The 20233-nt window shown below is 40.4% G+C and overlaps 2 protein-coding genes across 2 annotated transcripts in view; one reads left to right on the top strand and one right to left on the bottom strand.

The window, feature by feature from the left end:
* Positions 1-1443, bottom strand: part of LOC139417313 (calmodulin-binding transcription activator 1-like) — a 633264-nt gene extending 631821 nt beyond the window's left edge. Inside the window, exon 1 of the mRNA XM_071166580.1 lies at positions 1419-1443. Within this exon, the coding sequence (XP_071022681.1) occupies positions 1419-1443 (25 nt within the window). The remainder of the gene's footprint in view (positions 1-1418) is intronic.
* Positions 1444-2678: 1235 nt separating this feature from the next.
* Positions 2679-17063, top strand: LOC139416650 (dnaJ homolog subfamily C member 11-like). The gene is made up of 16 exons (XM_071165582.1): positions 2679-2789; positions 3463-3592; positions 3767-3840; positions 3986-4087; positions 4178-4306; positions 4425-4547; positions 4727-4800; positions 4954-5143; positions 5256-5341; positions 5493-5609; positions 12848-13003; positions 13247-13316; positions 13502-13559; positions 13675-13817; positions 14114-14243; positions 14390-17063. Exons 1-16 carry the CDS (start codon positions 2718-2720, stop codon positions 14413-14415), a joined length of 1680 nt encoding a protein of 559 aa, XP_071021683.1. The 5' UTR covers positions 2679-2717; the 3' UTR covers positions 14416-17063.
* The last annotated feature ends 3170 nt before the right edge of the window (positions 17064-20233 follow it).

Raw genomic sequence — 20233 nt, 5'->3', positions numbered from 1 at the left:
ACAACCCCATGCCATCATTAGATGGTGAAAAAACACATCAATCTCTTTCATAACTTCTTTAAACAATAAATACCAATTTACCAACATTTCTAAAAATGGATATGTAGCGTTTTGGAATGAAACTCTTCAAATAGTTCTACTACAATTAGGCTACTAATCACAAACATTGCTTGAAAAAAAGATATATAGTTAATACAGGCTAACATAGTTTAGTCATAATCTCACTTCAAAAAACAACAATGAACAGTGTCAATTGTAGTGCATGCATTCTTGTCTCATGCAAAGGTGCTGATCTTTAAAGCGACAATGTGCTATGTACTTGTCCTCTGTAGTTTCGACTCTATAATTCCGACTTGTAACCAAATACTCAGGAGTATTACCCTCTAACTCAAATGACATATTCAAATCAATATATGGATCCTGACCAGAAGCACATTTCAACCCAAATGAGCTTTAAATATTCAATAGACTAGAACATCAAAAATTCATTTTAAGATCATGCCTTAACAAGAAAGATAAACTACACTTTCTGCCTAAGAGATAAGAAAAACGCTCTTTAGAATCTTACTGTTCATTAAAAACAAAACACACACCTGGTGGCATTCAATTCCAAAGCTGTGTATGGCACAACATCCTAGCTTTAAAATATATTTGATTGCTATATCAAACATCGAAATTATTATAAAATACCACTTTTAACTGAACAATAATATAATAGGATGGTCTTTGTAATATCGACACCAGTCTAAATCCCACTTGAAATTAGAGTTGTACAGGAGCCTCAACCAACGAACGGGTGGACTGGTGGAGTAAATAAAAAGAGTGTCCAGGACTTGCAAGCAAGCATTTTTGTAACCAGACATGGTCACTGGATGGCTGAAATGCATTTGAAAGAAACTAAACTACAATCCAACGTTTGATACATAGGATGTTAACTTCGAGCTGTGCAATGTCAAATAGCCTATGTAATAGCTTGCTTGCATTTATGTAATAAAAACAACATTTTCAAAACTGGATAAATGGAAGAGAAGTTGGTCGATGGCAATGACATGTTGTCATTAACTTAGCTTGGTTGTAAACTACTTAGCTTGCTGCTTCACTGAACTGAATCTGGAATAAAATAGGATTCTTCAATTCGGTTCTTTGATCATGCTGGCTATTTTGTCTCGTTGTTTTATCATGTGTAGACGGGTATATATGGATAGAAAGCTAGCAGATATTAGCTGGCTAGGTAATGTTGTATCCACGTTTAGCTGCCTAGTATTTCGGAAGAAATATATTTCGGAAGAAATATAAGAGTGCGATTCTTTTAAAAACTCCACGTCTCTTATCATGTATGTCACCATTGTCTGACTTTATAATCTTGTATATCACATAGTTGTCATACTGGTAAATTAATCCCATTATATCGCTCTTACCTTCCGGCTTGTTTTCGGCAGCCATTTCCCCTTCGCGCGCAACATCCTCCTCCTCCTCACGACCGTGGGTACCACGCGCGTGCACGCGGCGAGGACAGCACAAGGAGGGACTCGAGGAGCAGCAGCGAGTCCAGCCAATGCAAACTTACCATTGGTTGTGAGGCAATGACTGACAATGAAACTCTGGAATGGCTAGTGACATCAAGAAAAATAACCATCCAATGCAATTACCAGAACACGTCATTGGACAAAAGGTATTATTTAACTACACCTCGAAAGGATATCTGCCAATCGGTTTTGGAATGGACTAACAATTAGTGTTTAGTCTACTCGAAACAAAATATGATGTGGTGAACTGTTATGTTGAAACAATATTTGGAATTGAGCATGAAGTCAGATTTAAATGTATATTGCTAAGATTTGGCTAAATACAATCATGTCATAAAGTCAAGCATTTAGCTTATGCAACACAATAAAATAATATAGATACATGTATAAGTGTTTTATATAGGCTAAATGATAGACATGTACATGTACTATGTGGCTCTGCTAGAGATAGGCCCAGACGGAGAGGTGCTGAAAAGACAGCTCCATTCAGCAAGAAGGCGGATGATGTCACAGAGCAGCGCCCTATCTACACGCTTGCACAGCAGTATCGCAAACGGAGCAAATACCACTGAGAAAAAATCCTTACTATTCAGAAGTACAAGACAGGCATTGAATCTTTATTCCGAAAAAATATATAAAAAGGAATGAAAAAGCATAATGTGCACAATGCACTGAATATGGTATATATTTTTCTTTACCCAATTATTTAATTTAGCTGTAATCAAGTGTATTATCCCACGGAATTATGTAATTGGACAACAATTAATATTTAATAACAACTGTGTAACATTGTAACAAGGACAGGCAGACTCAAAGTGTGAGTTTTCACAAATCTGACCTGTAAAGCAAGCTGAGAGAGATGCACTGCGCCCATTAAGCCTACCCAATTATTTATTAAGCAGTTGGCAAACAGTTGTCAAATGTATTTTTTGTTGCGATTTTTAACTGAACATCTTCCCTTGGGACTAGGAACTAGAACACCCGTTTGAGGCACATGATCGATCAAATTGATTAATATAGCCTAATTTGCGCAATTAAAAGTTATTTCTAATATTTCTGGTGCGCTGGTTTTGGACGCGGTCAAAAATGTTTATAGGCGCGCTTGATAAAGACATCCAGTCCACAAGGTGGCAACAAGAGCGGAAGTGTTGCACAGAGACATAGCGGAAGTGGAGATGAAAGGTTGTAAACATGGCGCCGGCCTTAGAAGACGATGAAATCGACAACAACGATTACTATTCTTTACTTAATGTCAGAAGAGAGGTAGTGCATGTTTGGATCCTGTTGGATGTGTTTGTGTGGATGTTTTGAGAAGTGTTTTCACAGTCGGTTTGATTAATTTGTTAAAGTTTTCTGGGACAAATTGAAGCGGCTTCCCGTTTTGCTATCCATCTAAGCTAGCTAGCTAAGTCAGTTGACCCTCGCTTATCATTGATTTCGGACTGTTCTGTAAAATGTTACTAGCCTAACTTCTATCAAATGTGGCTAGCCTAAGGCAATATTTATAGAATTTAAGAGGATGCGCCCTGATTCTACCTGCCACTGGCACCAGAAGCCAAACATCCCAACTCTCCACTAGAACCAAATCCAGTAACTGTCAGAATGCCACTGTTCACGAAAGTTTTGGTTCTGAGTAGACTAGAAAATGGCCAGTTTTCAAATTGCTAGCAAGTTTGTTTCTGCCAAGCAAAGACTAGCTGCTTTGGCTTGCCACCCGTCATAGTCAGGCCTTAATTGCAACATCTAATTTTAGGTGTTGTCACTTTTAAACCTATTTGTAAAGATGTATATGTCTACTTGCAATTTAAAAGAAGCCAAGGCAACACTGCACTGAACTTAGTGACTTTGCATAACTGTAAGTGGAATCATAATAACTAACTAGTACTTTCTTACAAGTAAGTTGAAATTCTCACGTTTTGTTCTGTTTGTCCATTAGGCGACACAGGAGGAGCTGAAGGGATCATACAGGCGACTGTGCATGCTCTACCACCCAGACAAGCACAGAGACCCAGAATTAAAGAGGCAGGCAGAGCAGCTCTTTAACCTAGTGCATCAAGCTTATGAGGGTAAGATGAATCCTAGACTGGGACTTCATGTAATTTACCATCATGATTATGATCTGTTTCAGCTGAACATTTAGCTCAACTTACCTATTATTTTCTCTGCTCAGGATTGTATGCAGTATTGTATGCATGTGTACCTTTCATTGAAACTGATCAGTTGCATGTTTCTCGCTGTAGTCCTAAGTGACCCACAGTTACGAGCCATCTATGACATCTATGGCAAGAGAGGGCTGGATGTTGAAGGATGGGAGGTTAGTCCAGCAGTTTTTCATTGGCTTGTATTTATAACATACATAGGGTACTGTGGCAGGAAAAGTCCTATATATTTTCATTGTCAAGGTAATGAGTGTCGCTGATCATCAGGCAGCAATGGCTCAAATGGTATACTGATTCCAGGTGGTGGAGAGAAAAAGAACTCCAGTAGAGATCCGAGAGGAGTTTGAGCGTCTGCAGAGAGAGAGGGAGGAGAGGCGACTACAGCAGAGGACCAATCCCAAGGTTTGTGTGTGTTGCTAATGTATTTGTAACTATATGACTGAAATCCTGCTGTTACATGATCAATTATTGATGTGACGGTGTCTCATTCAGGGGATGATCAGTGTGGGTGTAGATGCCACAGACCTCTTTGATCGCTATGAGGAGGATTACAAGGATTTGCCCGGAGGGGGCTTCCCACATGTTGAGATCAACAAGATGCACATATCACAATCCATAGAGGTAATAGAAAATCTTGAAATGGGTTTGAAAATGGAGCAAAGTCACAGTGGGTAAAAGTATGGCTGATGGACCATCACATTGGATAATCAGGAGTATTGTTATTTGTTACCTACTGCAGGCCCCCCTCACCACCACAGACACAGCTGTTCTCTCTGGCTCCCTGTCAACCCACAACGGAAACGGAGGAGGAAACATTAACCTGGCACTACGGAGAGTCACCTCTGCTAAGGGATGGGGGGAGGTCAGGAACCACTTAATCATTTACAATTTCTACCTACATATCACTCACACACAATGCAAGCTAGTGCTTTCACATGCTCACACACCTACACTACATAAATCAAACAATTATCACATTTGTGTTTTATTTTACACTGAGTAGTCCAATGTGAGAGGTTATATATTTGTGTACCTACCCAGGTAGAGTTTGGGGCAGGAGACTCACACGGGCCCCTCTTAGGAATGAAGATATTCCGCAACCTCACTGCTCGCTGGTAAGTCAAGATTCCAGGACATTTGAAATCTGTAAAGCTGCATCAAATTGTGTTTGGGCTATAGTTGAATCAGAAAGGACATATGGTAGAATGAAAGTTGTTTTTCTCCAGGCTGAAGACATATACTGAATAATGACCGTTGTTTTTCTCCAGCTTTGTGACTGCTCAGTGTGGACTCCAGTTCTCATCCCGGGGCGTGCGGCCTGGTTGCACCACGGTGCTGGCTCGGCACCTGGACAAGAACACCATGGGTTACCTGCAATGGCGCTGGGGCACCCAGTCCTCCATGAACACCAGCATCGTCAGGGACACCAAGACCAGCCACTTCACCTTCGCCATGCAGGTCAGCACAGCATAAGATAATTATATACAGCAATTGTAGTATAAGAAGGGACTGTCTGTTGCGGATGTATTCTCTATTTCCTGTCCTAACTGTATTTGTTGGCCCTCTGCAGCTTGGGATCCCTCACTCCTTCATGATGATGAGCTACCAGTACAAGTTCCAGGACGATGAACAGACCAAAGTCAAGGGCTCAATCAAGTATGTCCCCTTCATGATACGATTTTAGCCTTAGTTTATTTTGGTAAATTAAGGCCATTGAATCTTAGAACTGAAACGTTTATTATAAATCATCAGGTCAGGCCACTGACAACATGGGAAGACTTGCTGACTGTCTGTCATTGTCTTGTAGATCAGGCTTTTTTGGGACAGTGGTGGAGTACGGTGCAGAAAGAAAGATCAGTCGGCACAGTGTCCTGGGGGCAACCGTCAGTGTAGGAGTACCTCAGGGAGTCTCCCTCAAGATAAAGTAAGTATAGCTCAGTTTTCTTCTAGGTGTGCTGAAACGTTGGTTGCTATACTAATGAAATGTTTGGGAGCATAATTATTGTGCAACTTTATTTTTATAGTTTACTCTCCATTAAACAGCACCTCTATACAACATTTTCCGTCAGTTTATGCCTTTTACTAGTAAGTTTTCCTTTTAACCACACTATCTCAGTACCGTAGTTGTTGGCACAAGGCATCTGGGTTGTTCTTGAATTGTGGTGGCATGGCTTATTGGAAAATATTTACTTTATTTTTCAAGATTGTTTTAGTTAAATGTATTTGGTATATCTTACCCTTCTAAATCAGCTATTATGGTAGATTAAAGACTTTAAATATTTGTACCATTATTATATCATTGTAACACCAGAGACACATTTCAGGTAATTAAGGATTTTCTAAAATGGAGGTCACAGGTGCTCAAAGCTAAGGTCATCTATTATTTTACAACTATGTGTCCCTAAGTTTTATGTCATTGGTGTTACCACCTTGAAAATCAATAAGCAATAATCAATAAGCAAAATTAATAAGCATTCACTCCAGTGGCAACCTTATCAGGGGTTGGAGGTCACAGGTGCTCAAAGCTAAGGTCATTAACCCTTTGAAAATAATTGACCTAAGTGATATCATTGATCATGTCATTTCCCTTCATTTAACTTGAGTAATACCGATGCCACTTTTCATTTAGACACACCAAATTATCAATGGAATCCTAAAATGTATTACATGCTAAAATAGTGTGATTAGCTAATAATTTTATTTCAAATATACCCCTCCCCTGATAAGGTTGCCACTGGAGTGAATGCTTATCTTTTTAATTAGTGATTTTCAAGGTGGTAACACCAATGACATAAAACTTAGGGACACATAGTTGTAAAATAAGATGTTTTACGTATTATTATTATTATTATTATTATTAATATATTAAATACTTGTTTACTTTCTACTATTTAAAATAATAGATATCTCTATATCCCCCAAAACCTGTCACTACTACTCTGCAAATGCAGTAACTATGCAAACAGTAAAACTGAGAAAAATGGCTTTAAAGTTTTCTGAACTCTGAGCCTGATGGTAAACCGTAGTAACTGCAGTCAAAACACAGTTGGACAAAGACAGGAGGCAGTAGCTTCACTTAGTAACAATAATGATTGACAGCCATCATAGATGGTAACGACATCTGACAGACGTTGGTTTAGCATATTTGAACTTGACTGGCGCTGTGCAGTAAAGAACGGAGTCAGGCAGCATACGAGTGATATTCCGACTACTTTGCCTATCCTATTTGAGTAAACGTTATATACAGAAAGCAAGAGAGGAATGTAGGCTATACAGAGCACAAAATGTCCAGTCAGAAAATATTGTTTCTCTCTGTCGGATTCATGGGTGTCTAGGTCCCTCAAACTCAACTCTGGACCTCGAAGCCAGTTCCTCTGCATTTTTTCATTGTTCCCCTCTAATCACGGACTGAATTAGACCTCGGACACCAGGTGTGTACAATTAATATTCAGGTAGAACAGAACCAGCAGGCTTCGGACCTCGTAGGGTAAGAGTTGAATACCCCATGGTCTAGGGTTTACCGAGAATGGTGCAACAATCAAAAAGCATTCAGTCAGCAACAGTCCTGTGTGGGAAAACAGCTCATTGATTAGCGGTCGAAGGACAAAGGCAAGAATCGTGCAAGCTAACTGGCGGGCCACAAACAGGCAAATGTGTTTTTGCAGCGGATGACCATACTGGGTTCCACTCCTATCAGCTAAAAATAAGAAAAGGAGACTCCAGTGGGCATGCGATCACCATCATTAGACAATTGAGGAGTGGAAAAACATTGCCTGGTTCGACGAATCCCGATTCCTGTCTAATAATCATGCTGTTTAATCAGCTTCTTGATATGTAACACCTGTCGGATGGATGGATTATCTTGGCAAATGACAAATGCTCACTTACAGGGATGTAAACAAATTTGTGCACAAGCTTTTTCTGCATATGGAAAATGTTTGGGATCTTTTATTTCAGCTCATGAAAAATGGGACCAACACTTTACATTGCGTTTTATATTTTTGTTCAGTATAGTTAATCAACAATACTAACCTAAATGATTTAAAAGAAGGAAGCCTGTACAGAATATAAATGTTTCAAATCATACATCCTGTTTGCAAAACGGCACTAAAGTGAAACTGCAAAACATGGCAAAGAAATGTAACTTTATGTCCTGAATACAAAGCATTACATTTCGGGCAAATTCAACATAACACATCACTGAGTACCATATTTTTAAGCATTGTGGTGGCTGCATTGTGCTATGGGTATGATTGTCATTGGCAAGGACTAGGGAATCTTTTGGGGATAAACATAAATGGAATAGAGCTAAGCAAAGGCAAAATCCTAGAGGAAAACCTGGTTCAGTCTGCTCTCCAACAGACACTTGGAGACAGAATAGAGAGCAACAGAGAGTAACCTAAAACCCAAGGCCAACTATACACTGGAGTTGCTTACCAAGATGACATTGAATGTTCCTGAGTGGCCTAGTTAGAGTTTTGACTTAAATCGTCTTGAAAATCTGACAAGACTTAAATGACTGTCTAGCAATTATCAACAACCAACTTGACAAAGCTTGAAGAATTTTAATGTGCTAATATTGTACAATCCAGGTGTGCAAAGCTTTTATATGCTGACCAGACCGGACGAGTCATGTGCGCGAGCGTTGCAAAATAAATTTACACGTTATTCAATCATTCCACCCACACTGCTCGCTAACGTCTGCGTGGCCAGGTGCTAAAATAGAACTTGGTTCTATTTGTGACACTCGACACGCTGCAAGTCCTGCCTCTCCCATCTCCTCATTGGTTTTTAGGAGCATATACCCACGTGGGTGATTGAAAGATGAACTGAGGTGTACACTTCAGTCAGTTGTGGTAATGCACCTTTTAAAGTTGGTGCCAGTCCAAAAAAAGAAGAAGAAGAAGCCTGGAGGGGAAGAGATTACTAGAAAACAAACGTTTACACTCTTATCTGTGGATTCATTGTCGGAGTAGAGGGCCTTGTGCATTTCAGGTAAAATAACAACCCAATGTTTAAGCAGCATAGTGGGTCAATTTACACAACAACTAAGAGAGTTGCAGTATGAGGCAAAACTTTGGCTGTTTTGTTCCCATGGTAACCACATTGTAAGAGTGTAAAGTGAACCCGTGCACATGCGCAGTGTGTGCACGAGACTGTTTTTTTTATATACCAGGACAAATTAGCTAGCAACAGCAAGCTAGCTAGCTAAATTGCCATACATGTTTAATGCTTTTCGACCTGTCCCCAAACTAAAATAATTGGTTGAGAGTTCATTTTGATATTTCAACCTACATGTCCTGATCGCGTCTGGTGTGGGGGGACAAAATCAACGCATGCAGACGTTCGGTCTGGTCATCATGTTAGACTTACCCAGAAAGACTCACAGCTGTAAACAATCGCTGCCTAAGGTGATTCTAACATGTATTGACTTATTGACTCATTTGCTTATGTAAATGAGATTTCTGTATTTCAATACATTTGGAAAATGTTGAAATACATAGTTTCACTTTGTCATTATGGGATAATGTGTGTAGATGGGTGATACTTTTTTTAATGATCCATTTTGAATTCTGGCTGTAACACAACAAAATGTGGAATAAGTCAAGGGCTATGAATACTTTCTGAAGGCACTGTTGATACATTTGCAAAAAAAATCGAGTGTGGGCCTTGTGTTCTAAAAATAAGAGAGGAGGATGAGGCAAATAAAGCAATTATTATCCAATTCTGAAGACAGTAGACTTTGCTTCTCTCCAGCCCATGATTTATAACCTAACTCACTACAGCCAGACAGCCTGTTCCTCATCAGTTGACTATCACTTTGCTCCGTCATGTGCGTGCCGCACAAAGCTGTTTCATGCTGAAGCTCCACCAGAAAGGAAAATGTAAAACATGTGCCTGCACTTGGCCTCTCTCCAGGCTTTCAACAACATTCTCTTTCATTATGATTCGTCCAGTTCATTATGATTCGTCCCCCAAAATAAACAAAGTAAATTGGTTGGCCAATAGGGGGCGATACCATCGCATATCACAATATTTTATGAACAAAGGTTGGCATCGCCCCGCCCTATTACACACCCTCATTGCAGAAACATTTTCTCATGAAATCGTAAAATTTAGTTAGTTAGTATGAATTTAGTTAGTTTAGTTTAGTTAAAAGGATTCCTGTAAGTTATGGATGAACCTGAAATTAACCTGAAATGTGACATATCTGAATGAAGAATGTAATCTTTTTGGCTAACCGCATTGGAACATTCTAGTCTTTTAGGACATGAACTGGCAGAAAAGGTTTAAGCAATGTGTAGTGCCATTGTTTTCAGGAAGGTGTACCATGGCGATAGGAGGGACAGGAGTCAGACAAAGGGCAGGGCTTCCAAATGTGTAGTTACTGCTGTTGGCACTCATTACTGGGAGGGAGGCGAAGTATTTGCTTGCTCGCCCTAAGTACTTAGGTAGAGTCAGCTAAATGACGCAGCAGCACCGCAGATTTTGCGAAGAACGAGGTGCAAGACCTCGCTCTCGTGCACGGGTTCACTTTACACTCTTACAATGTGGTTACTACGGGAACAAAACAGCCGAAGTTTTGCCTCGTACTCCAACTCTTAGTTGTTGCGTAAATTGACCCACTATGCTGCTTACTTTGTGCATCCACGTTATATCATTGACTCCAACTTTAAAACAATTTATAAACGTAAGGACTTGCGGTATGTTTAATCATTGATAAATAGTTCAATATGAACAAAAACATGATTTACAGTGCATTCGGATAGAAAGAGATCCAATTTTATTGGTCACATACACAGCAGCCTGAGCTTTGTATGCAGATTTGTAAACTGGATTTAAGTTTACCTGCATTAAAGTCTCCGGGCACTAGGGGCATCGCTTCTGGATGGGCAGTTTTCTTGTTTGCTTATGGCCTTCTATAGTGAGGTCTTAGTGCCATCATTGTTTTTTTGGTGGTAAATAGATGGCTGCGAATAATATAGATAGTGGTCTACAGCTTATCATACGGTGCTCTACCTCAGGCAAGCAATACCTCGAGACTTCTTTAATATTAGACATCGCGTGCCAGCTGTTATTGACAAATAGACACACAGCCCCGCTCCTTGTCTTACTAGACGTAGCTTCTCTATCCTGCCGATGCATGGAAAATCCCGCCATTGTCGTTGTTCAGCCACGAGTGAAACACTAGATATTACAGTTTTTAATGTCCCGTTGGTAGGATCGTCTTGATCGTATATCATCCATTTTGTTTTCCAATGATTGCACGTTGGCCAATAGAATGGATGGTAGTGGAGGTTTATTCACTCACCTACGAATTCTCAGAAGGCACCCTGACCTCCGCCCGCTTTTTCGCTGACTTCACGCAAATGACGGGGATTTGGGCCCGTTTGCAAGAAAGCACTATATCCTTCGCGTCAGACTCTCGAAAGAAAAAATATTTGTCCAGTTCGAGGTGAGTAATCACTGTTCTGATGTCCAGAAGTTATTTTCGGTCATAAGAGATGGTAGCAGAAACATAATGTACAAAATAAGTTAAAAAAATAAATAACAAACTATGAAAAAACTAACAAAACAGCACATTGGTTAGGAGCCCGTAAAACGCCAGCCATCCCCTCCGGCGCCATTCTAGTGGACTCTTCCTAGTGCTGGCCGCCTGGTCAAGCTAAGCAATCGTGTGAGAAGGGTCTTGGTCAGTGAGGTGACCATGAACCCAATGGTCACTCTGACAGAGCTCCAGAGTTCCTCTGTGGAAATGGGAGAGCCTTTAGGCCTTTTATGGTAGTGGCCAGACGGAAGCCACTCCTCAGTAAAAGACACATGACAGCCCACTTGGATTTTCCCGAAAGACACCTAAAAGACTCTCAGACCATGAGAAACAAGATTCTATGGCCTGATGATTACTTATGTTTTCAAGATTGTACTCTTTTGCCTGAATGCCAAGCATCACGTCTGGAGGAAACCAGGCATGCTCATCACCTGGCCGATACAATCCCTACAGTAAAGCATGGTGGCGGCAACATCATTCTTTGGGGATGTTTTCAGGTACTGGGAGACTAGTCAGGATTGAGGGAAAGATGATCTGAGCGAAGTACAGAGAGATCCTTGATGAAAACCTGCTCCAGAGCGCTCAGGACCTCAGACTGGGGCAAGTGTTCACCTTTCAACAGGACAACGACTATAAGCACACAGCTAAGATAATGCAGGAGTGTCTTCGAGACAAGTCTCTGAATGTCCTTGAGTGGCCCAGCCAGAGTCCGAACATGAACCCGATCAAACATCTCTGGAGAGACCTGAAAATAGCTGTGCAACCTGACAGAGTTTGAGAGGATCTGCAGAGAAGAATGGGAGAAACTCCCCAAATACAGGTGTGCCAAGCTTGTCACGTCATATCCAAGAAGACTCACGTCTGTAATCACTGCCAAAGGTGCTTCAACAAAGTACTGAGTAAAAGGTCTGAATACTTATGTAAATGTTGTATTTCAGTTTTTTATTTTGAATACATTTGCTAATAAAAGGCTGTGCGTAATGACATAGCCCAAATAAAAAACAGTGCTCTCTGTTTCCATCCCAACTCTGTTGATGGTTTTGGCACAAAATGTCTGCAATAAATAGCACGTGTCTACTCTGGTCTTGGTACTTGCACTCTAGCCAACAGTTTGCAGATCCAGTGAAGAGGGTAGATTATGGATAACAGCAAGATCATTTGCCAATTGGCAGCCAAGCAGCTATCATCATGTCACCAACATACAAATGAAGACTCCCAATATTTATTGGAAAGGAGCATTAAGCTCATCACCATGCACTTTCAGCACCCTGTGATGTTCATTATTACTTATTTCGTATGTAGCCTAAAACTCAACATGTTTTTCCAAGTCGTAGTGGGTGGACCCCACAACATTGCTCACGGTGACTGCGGCAAGTTTACTGCCACATTGTTTTTTCTATCACCAAATGCGCAAGAAAACATTTACACTGCCATTTGTTGCATGATCTATTTCACCAACCCCAAAAATATCCACACCTGTCAAGCGTATTTGGTTCTGTCGACATTTAGAGTTTACCGAAAATTATACTTTTTTTTTTATTTTCAGGTATTTAACTCTCATACATTTTTGGGGATCGAAACATGTTTATTGTTGATGCATCTTATTTGTGCAGGCTGAACCGTGCCAGCCAGACATATTTCTTCCCCATCCATCTGACTGACCAGCTCCTGCCCAGTGCAGTGTTCTACGCCACGGTTGGACCACTCATCTTCTACCTCGCTATCCAGAGACTCATCATAAGGCCCTACGTGCGTGCCCAGCAGGAACAGTAAGATTGCCCACTTATCTACAGTTAATGTTAGTCTGTGTCACTCTGACAGTATTTCAATTGCTCAAAATGCGTACGTACTACTTTCTGTCAACCTACTTAAAACACATAATGGATAGTGTGTGATGGCCTTACAGCATCCTAGCTTGGCTTTACTAATAGAAGTAAGAAGTAAACAAATTGTGTGCAATGAAATCTTGTGAAGCTCTCCTAATTATTCCGTTATTCCTCTCCACTGTATAGGGACCTAGAGAAGCACCGGGAGAGTTCAGCCTCGGACATTGCTAGGAAAAAGCAGGAGGCAGAATCTGCTGTGAGTGCACGATGTCTCCTTATAGACATACAGAAACAACTTCTCCTCATAGACGTACATAATGTATATTGGTGTCAAGAAAATACATTTCTTATACATGATTAAAACACTAGGACTGGATGCTCTATTGGTCTCCTTTTTTGTGTGAATTTTAGCAAATCTGACATCTCTCTTCTCTTCTGAAGGTTTTGCTAATGCAGGAGTCTGTGCGCAGGATCATTGAAACTGAGGAATCCAGAATGGGTAAGTAAATGGGCTTCTGTCAGCACCAGAATGATCAGTATAAGAAAACATTAGAAAATATATAAAACTAGTTGATTGCCTCAACATGCTGACAGGATGTTATGTCCTGGATCAGGTCTCATCATCCTCAACGCTTGGTATGGCAAGTTTGTGACCGACAACAGTCGGAGGCATGAGCGGGCAAAGGTCATTGATGTGTCTGTTCCACTGCAATGCCTGGTGAAGGACTCCAAGCTCATCCTCACCGAGGCTACAAAGGTATAAAGCTATAGTTACTGGACTAACTCTATCATAGCTCGGTTGCCCTGAATGTCTGAATACAAAAATTCCCTCTTTAAAAAAAAAAATGTTTTTGCATGACTGAATGTAAAATGTCAGTTGAGTAATGTGTTGATTAACATTTTTCAGAGTATGATACTGATCATGGTACTGCTAATGCTACTGCAATTGTGTGATTACAGAAACTCACCTTGAAACTATAAACCGCCTTAGGCGTAGAAAGTAGTGTTAACAGGTCTGTGATGATGACTGATGTTATTGTGTTGTTCTCCCAGACTGGATTACCTGGGTTCTATGACCCCTGTGTGGGGGAGGAGAAGAGCCTGAAAGTCCTGTATCAGTTCCGGGGGGTGATGCATCAAGTTCTCTCCCCTGATGGGGAAGCACTCAGGATACCAAAACAATGTAGGTAGCCTTATCAATGTGTCTGCTCAACTAAATCAGTTACATTTCTTAAAATACAGTGTATTTGTATTCAAGATTTTCAATTGAATGTGTTTCATAGATTTGTTCTTGGTTTTGTTATTTCTTTTTTTTTTTTTACCTCTTAGCTCACAGGATTGATGCTGACACATAGGAGCCTCTTTTCTGGACCAAAAGGGACATGACACAATGTTAAACTTTGACCATGGATGGACAGACTTGTATTTAGAGACACGGAGTTACTCATTGTGCCCTAAAAAGTCATCCATATCCACCTTCATGTTGTCCATCTAATTATGCCGATGAGACATGTCAGAAATGTACTCCGCAGGGGTTGCCCTTTTGAATGAAATTCAGTCTAAAGTCTAAATTCACTCTAAAAATGGGATGGTCATAATCTCGCTTTCCTCAGCCTACAGTAGTCTATGGATCTTTAAAGTACTCCCCTTTCAGGTATGGCTTGTAATGTCTGACTCTGTACTGTACTAACACTGCAGTGCCTATGTGACCCTATTGAAGGTATGAATGCATCTCTGTATATGCCATATTATTAAAGTCAATATTTTTCAAGCTGCAATAACTCATTTGGGAAATTGTGCTTGAAACAATATTTTGTCACAATATTTAGTTTATTTTTTAACTTTATTTTTTATTAAACAAACTAATGGGCTTTCTGAAATGTAAATAATGATACAAGAGTATACGGATTATTGGCCTGCACATTTTGTACAAAATGATCAAATATTTGTCAAAAGATAAACCCAAAGATGATTGGAAGTGTGCCCCACCTTCTGTATGGTTTGCACTGTCAGGAGATCAATTGATAAGCCTATGACATCTGGGTGTCCAGTGCCTGACCGGTTAGTGAATAGTACAAGGCTGCCTTCTCATGCAGTATAAAATCACACTCTGATAACATGACATACTGTACTTAGAAGTACAGAAAATAACAGACCAGGTGTAGGGCTATAATCTTATGTCATTTGAGTGGTTTATTGTTGACATTTTAGATCTAATTCACTGTAGTCCCAAGTTTTAGGGTAATTTGACAGATGGGAATATATTAGAAAAAGTACACTACCGGTCAAACGTTTCAGAACACCTATTCATTCATTGTTTTTTTTCCTTTATTTTTACTATTTTCTACATTGTAGAATAATAGTGAAGCCCTCAAAACTATGAAATAACACATATGGAATCATGTAGTAACCAAAAAAGTGTTAAACAAATCTAAATGTATTTGTTATTATTCAAATAGCCATCCTTTGCCTTGATGACAGCATTGTGCACTTTTGTCATTCTCTCAGCCAGCTTCACCTGGAATGCTATTCCAATAGTCTTGAAGGAGATCCCACATACGCTGAGCACCTGCTGGCTGCTTTTCCTTCACTCTGCGGTCCGACACATCCCAAACCATCTCAATTTGGTTGAGGTCAGGGGATGGTGGAGGCCAGGTGATCTGATGCAGTACTCCATCACTCTCTTTCTTGGTAAAATAGCCCTTATACAGAATGGAGGTGCTTCTACACCTGCATTGCTTGCCGTTTGAGGCTGGGTTTCTGTACAGCACTTTGTGACATCAGCTGATGTAAGAAGGGCTTTATAAATACATTTGATTGATTGATTGTCCTGTTGAAAAACAAATTATAGTCCCGCAAAGCAGATGGGATGGCGTATCGCTGCAGAATGCTGTGGTAGCCATGCTGGTTAAGTGTGCCTTGAATTCTAAGTAAATCACAGACCGTGTCACCAGCAAAGCACCATAACACCACCTCCTCCATGCTTTATGGTGGGAAATACACATGCGGAGATCATCCGTTCACCCACACTGCGTCTAACAAAGACAAGGCGGTTGGAACCAAAAATCTCAAATTTGGACTCCAATTTCCACCGGTCTAATGTCCAATGCTTGTGTTTCTTAGCCCAAGCAAGTCTCTTATTGGTGTCCTTTAGTATTGGTTACTTTGCAGAAATTTGACCACGAAGGCCTGATTCATACGGTCTCCTCTGACCAGTTGATGTTGAGATGTGTCTGTTACTTGAACTCTGTGAAGCATTAATTTGGGCTACAATTTCTGAGGCTGGTAACTCTAATGAACATATCCTCTGCAGCAGAGGTAACTCTGGGTCTTCCTTTCCTATAGCGGCCCTCATGAGAGCCAGTTTCATCATAACACTTGGTGGTTTTTGCGACTGCATTTGAAGAAATTTTCAAAGTTATTGAAATTTTCCGGATTGACTGACTTGCATGTCTTAAAGTAATGAGGGGCTGTCGTTTCTCTTTTCTTATTTGAGCTGTTCTTTACATAATATGGACTTGATCTTTAACCAAATAAGGCTATCTTCTGTATACCAACCCTACCTTGTCACAACACAACTGATTGGCTCAAACGCATTAAGAAGGAAAGAAATTCCACAAATTAACTTATATTAAGGCACACCTGTTAATGAAAATGCACTCCAGGTGACTACCTCATGAAGCTGGTTGAGAGAATGCCAAGAGTGTGCAAAGCTGTCATCAAAGCTTGGCTATTTGAAGAATCTAAAATATATTTTCATTTAACACTTTTTTTTTGTTACTATATGATTTCATGTGTTATTTCATAGTTTTGACGTCTTCACTATTATTCTACAATGTAGAAAAGAGTCAAAGTAAAGAACAACCTTTGAATGAGTATGTGTTCTAAAACTTTGCATCGGTAATGTATGTGTTCATGAAATGCCATTTATACAGTTGAAGTCGGAAGTTTATATACACTTATGATGGAGTCAATAAAACTCGTTTTTCAACCATTCCACAAATTTCTTGTTAACAAAATATAGTTTTGGAAAGTCGGTTAGGACATCTACTTTGTGTGTGACACAAGTCATTTTTACAACTGTTTACAGACATATTATTGTACTTATAACTCACTGTCACAATTCCAGTGGGTCAGAAGTTGACTGTGCCTTTAAACAGCTTGGAAAATTCCAGAAAATGACGTCATGGCTTTAGAAGCTTCTAATTGACATAATTTGACTCAATTGGAGGTATACCTGTGGATCTATTTCAAGGCCTACCTTCAAACTCAGTGCCACTTTGCTTGACATCATGGGAAAATCAAAAGAAATCAGCCAAGACCTCAGGAAATAATTGTAGACCACAAGTCTGGTTCATTCTTGGGAGCAATTTCCTAACGCCTGAAGGTACCATGTTCATCTGCACAAACAATAGTACGGAAATGTAAACACCATGAGGCCACGCAGCCTTCATACCGCTCAGGAAGGAGACACGTTCTGTCTCCTAGAGATGAACGTACTTTGGTGCGAAAAGTGCAAATCAATCACAGAACAACAGCAAAGGACCTTGTGAAGATGCTGGAGGAAACGGGTACAGAAGTATCTACAGTGCCGGCAAAAAAGTATTTAGTCAGCCACCAATTGTGCAAGTTCATCATAGGTACACTTCAACTATGACAGACAAAATTAGAAAAAAAATCCAGAAAATCACACTGTAGGATTTTTAATGAATTTATTTGGTGGAAAATAAGTATTTGGTCACCTACAAACAAGCAAGATTTCTGGCTCTCACAGACCTGTAACTTCTTCTTTAAGAGGATCCTCTGTCCTCCACTCGTTACCTGTATTAATAGCACCTGTTTGAACTTGTTATCAGTATAAAAGACACCTGTCCACAACCTCAAACAGTCACACTCCAAACTCCACTATGGCCAAGACCAAAGAGCTGTCAAAGGACACCAGAAACAAAATTGTAGACCTGCACCAGGCTGGGAAGACTGAATCTGCAATAGGTAAGCAGCTTGGTTTGAAGAAATCAACTGTGGGAGCAATTAGGAAATGGAAGACATACAAGACCACTGATAATCTCCCTCGATCTGGGGCTCCATGCAAGATCTCACCCCGTGGGGTCAAAAGGATCACAAGAACGGTGAGCAAAAATCCCAGAACCACACGGGGGGACCTAGTGAATGACCTGCAGAGAGCTGGGACCAAAGTAACAAAGCCTACCATCAGCAAGGGCATTGAAGACGAAACGTGGCTGGGTCTTTCAGCATGACGATGATCCCAAACACACCGCCCGGGCAACGAAGGAGTGGCTTCGTAAGAATGGAGGAATGGGCCAAAATACCTGCAACAGTGTATGAAAACCTTGTGAAGACTTACAGAAAACGTTTGACCTCTGTCATTGCCAACAAAGGGTATATAATAAAGTATTGAGATAAACCTTTGTTATTGACCAAATACTTATTTCCACCATAATTTGCAAATAAATTCATTAAAAATCCTACAATGTGATTTTCTGGATTTTTTTTCTAATTTTGTCTGTCATAGTTGAAGTGTACCTATGATGAACTTGCACAATTGGTGGCTGACTAAATACTTTTTTGCCCCACTGTATATCCACAGTAAAACGAGTCCTATATCGGCCGCTCAGCAAGGAAGAAGCCACTGCTCCTAAACCGCCATAAAAAAAGCCAGACTACGGTTTGCAACTGCACATGGTGACAAAGATTGTACTTTTTGGAGAAATGTCCTCTAGTCTAATGAAACAAAAATAGAACTGTTTGGCCATAATGACCATCGTTATGTTTGGAGGAAAAAGGGGAGGCTAGCCGAAGAACACCATCCCAACCGTGAAGCACTAGGGGTTGCAACATCATGTTATGGGGGTGCTTTGCTTCCAGGAGGGACTGGTGCACTTCACAAAATAGATGGCTTCATGAGAGAAGGAAAATTATGTGGATATATTGAGGCAACATCTCAAGACATCAGTCAGGAAGTTAATGCTTGGTCACAAATGGGTCTTCCAAATCGACAATGACCCCAAGCATACTTCCAAAGTTGTGGCAAAATGGCTTAAGGACAACAAAGTCAAGGTATTGTTTTGGCCTTCACAAAGCCCTGACCTCAATCCTATAGAAAATGTGTGGGCAGAACTGAAAAAAACTTGTGCGAGCAAGGAGGCCTACAAACCTGACTCAGTTACAGCAGCTCTGTCAGGAGGAATGGGCCAAAATTCACCCAAGTTATTGTGGGAAGCTTGTGGAATGCTACCCAAAACATTTGAACCAAGTTTAACAATTTAAAGCCAATGCTAGCAAATACTAATTGAGTGTATGTAAACTTCTGACCCACTGGGCATGTGATGAATGAAATAAAAGCTGAAATAAATAATTCTCTACTATTATTCTGACATTTCACATTATTAAAATAAAATGGTGATCCTAACTGGCCTACGACAGGGAATTTGTACTAGGATTAAATGTCAGGAATTGTGAAAAACTGAGTTTAAATGTATTTGGCTAAGGTGTATGTAAACTTCTGACTTCAACTGTATATACAGTCGTGGCCAAAAGTTTTGAGAATGACAAATTAATTTTCACTAAGTCTGCTGCCCCGGTTTGTATGATGGCAATTTGCATATACTCCAGAATGTTATGAAGAGTGATCAGATTAATTGCAATTAATTGCAAAGTCCCTCCTTGCCATGCAAATGAACTGAATCCCCAAAAACCATTTCCACTGCATTTCAGTCCTGCCACAAAAGGACCAGCTGACATGTCAGTGATTCTCTTGTTAACACAGGTGTGAGTGTTCACAAGGACAAGGCTGGAGATCACTCTGTCATGCTGATTGAGTTTGAATAGACTGGAAGCTTCAAAAGGAGGGTGGTGCTTGGAATCATTGTTCTTCCTCTGTCAACCATGGTTACCTGCAAGGAAACACGTGCCGTCATCATTGCTTTGCACAAAAAGGGCTTCACAGGCAAGGATATTGCTGCCAGTAAGATTTCACCTAAATCAACCATTTATCGGATCATCAAGAACTTCAAGGAGAGCGGTTCAATTGTTGTGAAGAAGGCTTCAGCAAGGACAGTCTCCTAAAGTTGATTCAGCTGCAGGATCGGGGCACCACCAGTACAGAGCTTGCTCAGGAATGGCAGCAGGCAGGTGTCAGTGCATCTGCACGCA

The sequence above is a fragment of the Oncorhynchus clarkii genome, chromosome 9 (genome assembly GCF_045791955.1).
Source record: "Oncorhynchus clarkii lewisi isolate Uvic-CL-2024 chromosome 9, UVic_Ocla_1.0, whole genome shotgun sequence".
Lineage (NCBI taxonomy): Eukaryota > Metazoa > Chordata > Actinopteri > Salmoniformes > Salmonidae > Oncorhynchus > Oncorhynchus clarkii.
The sequence above is the reverse complement of the archived record's forward strand: the minus strand, read 5'-3'. Positions and strand labels throughout refer to the sequence as shown.

Coding starts and splice junctions, on each gene's coding strand:
- LOC139416650 (XM_071165582.1), top strand. CDS start 2,718: ATGGCGCCGGCCTTAGAAGACGATGAAATCGACAACAACGATTACTAT. Junction 2,790..3,462: donor TACTTAATGTCAGAAGAGAG/GTAGTGCATGTT, acceptor TTTGTCCATTAG/GCGACACAGGAGGAGCTGAA. Junction 14,244..14,389: donor ACTCAGGATACCAAAACAAT/GTAGGTAGCCTT, acceptor TTTACCTCTTAG/CTCACAGGATTGATGCTGAC.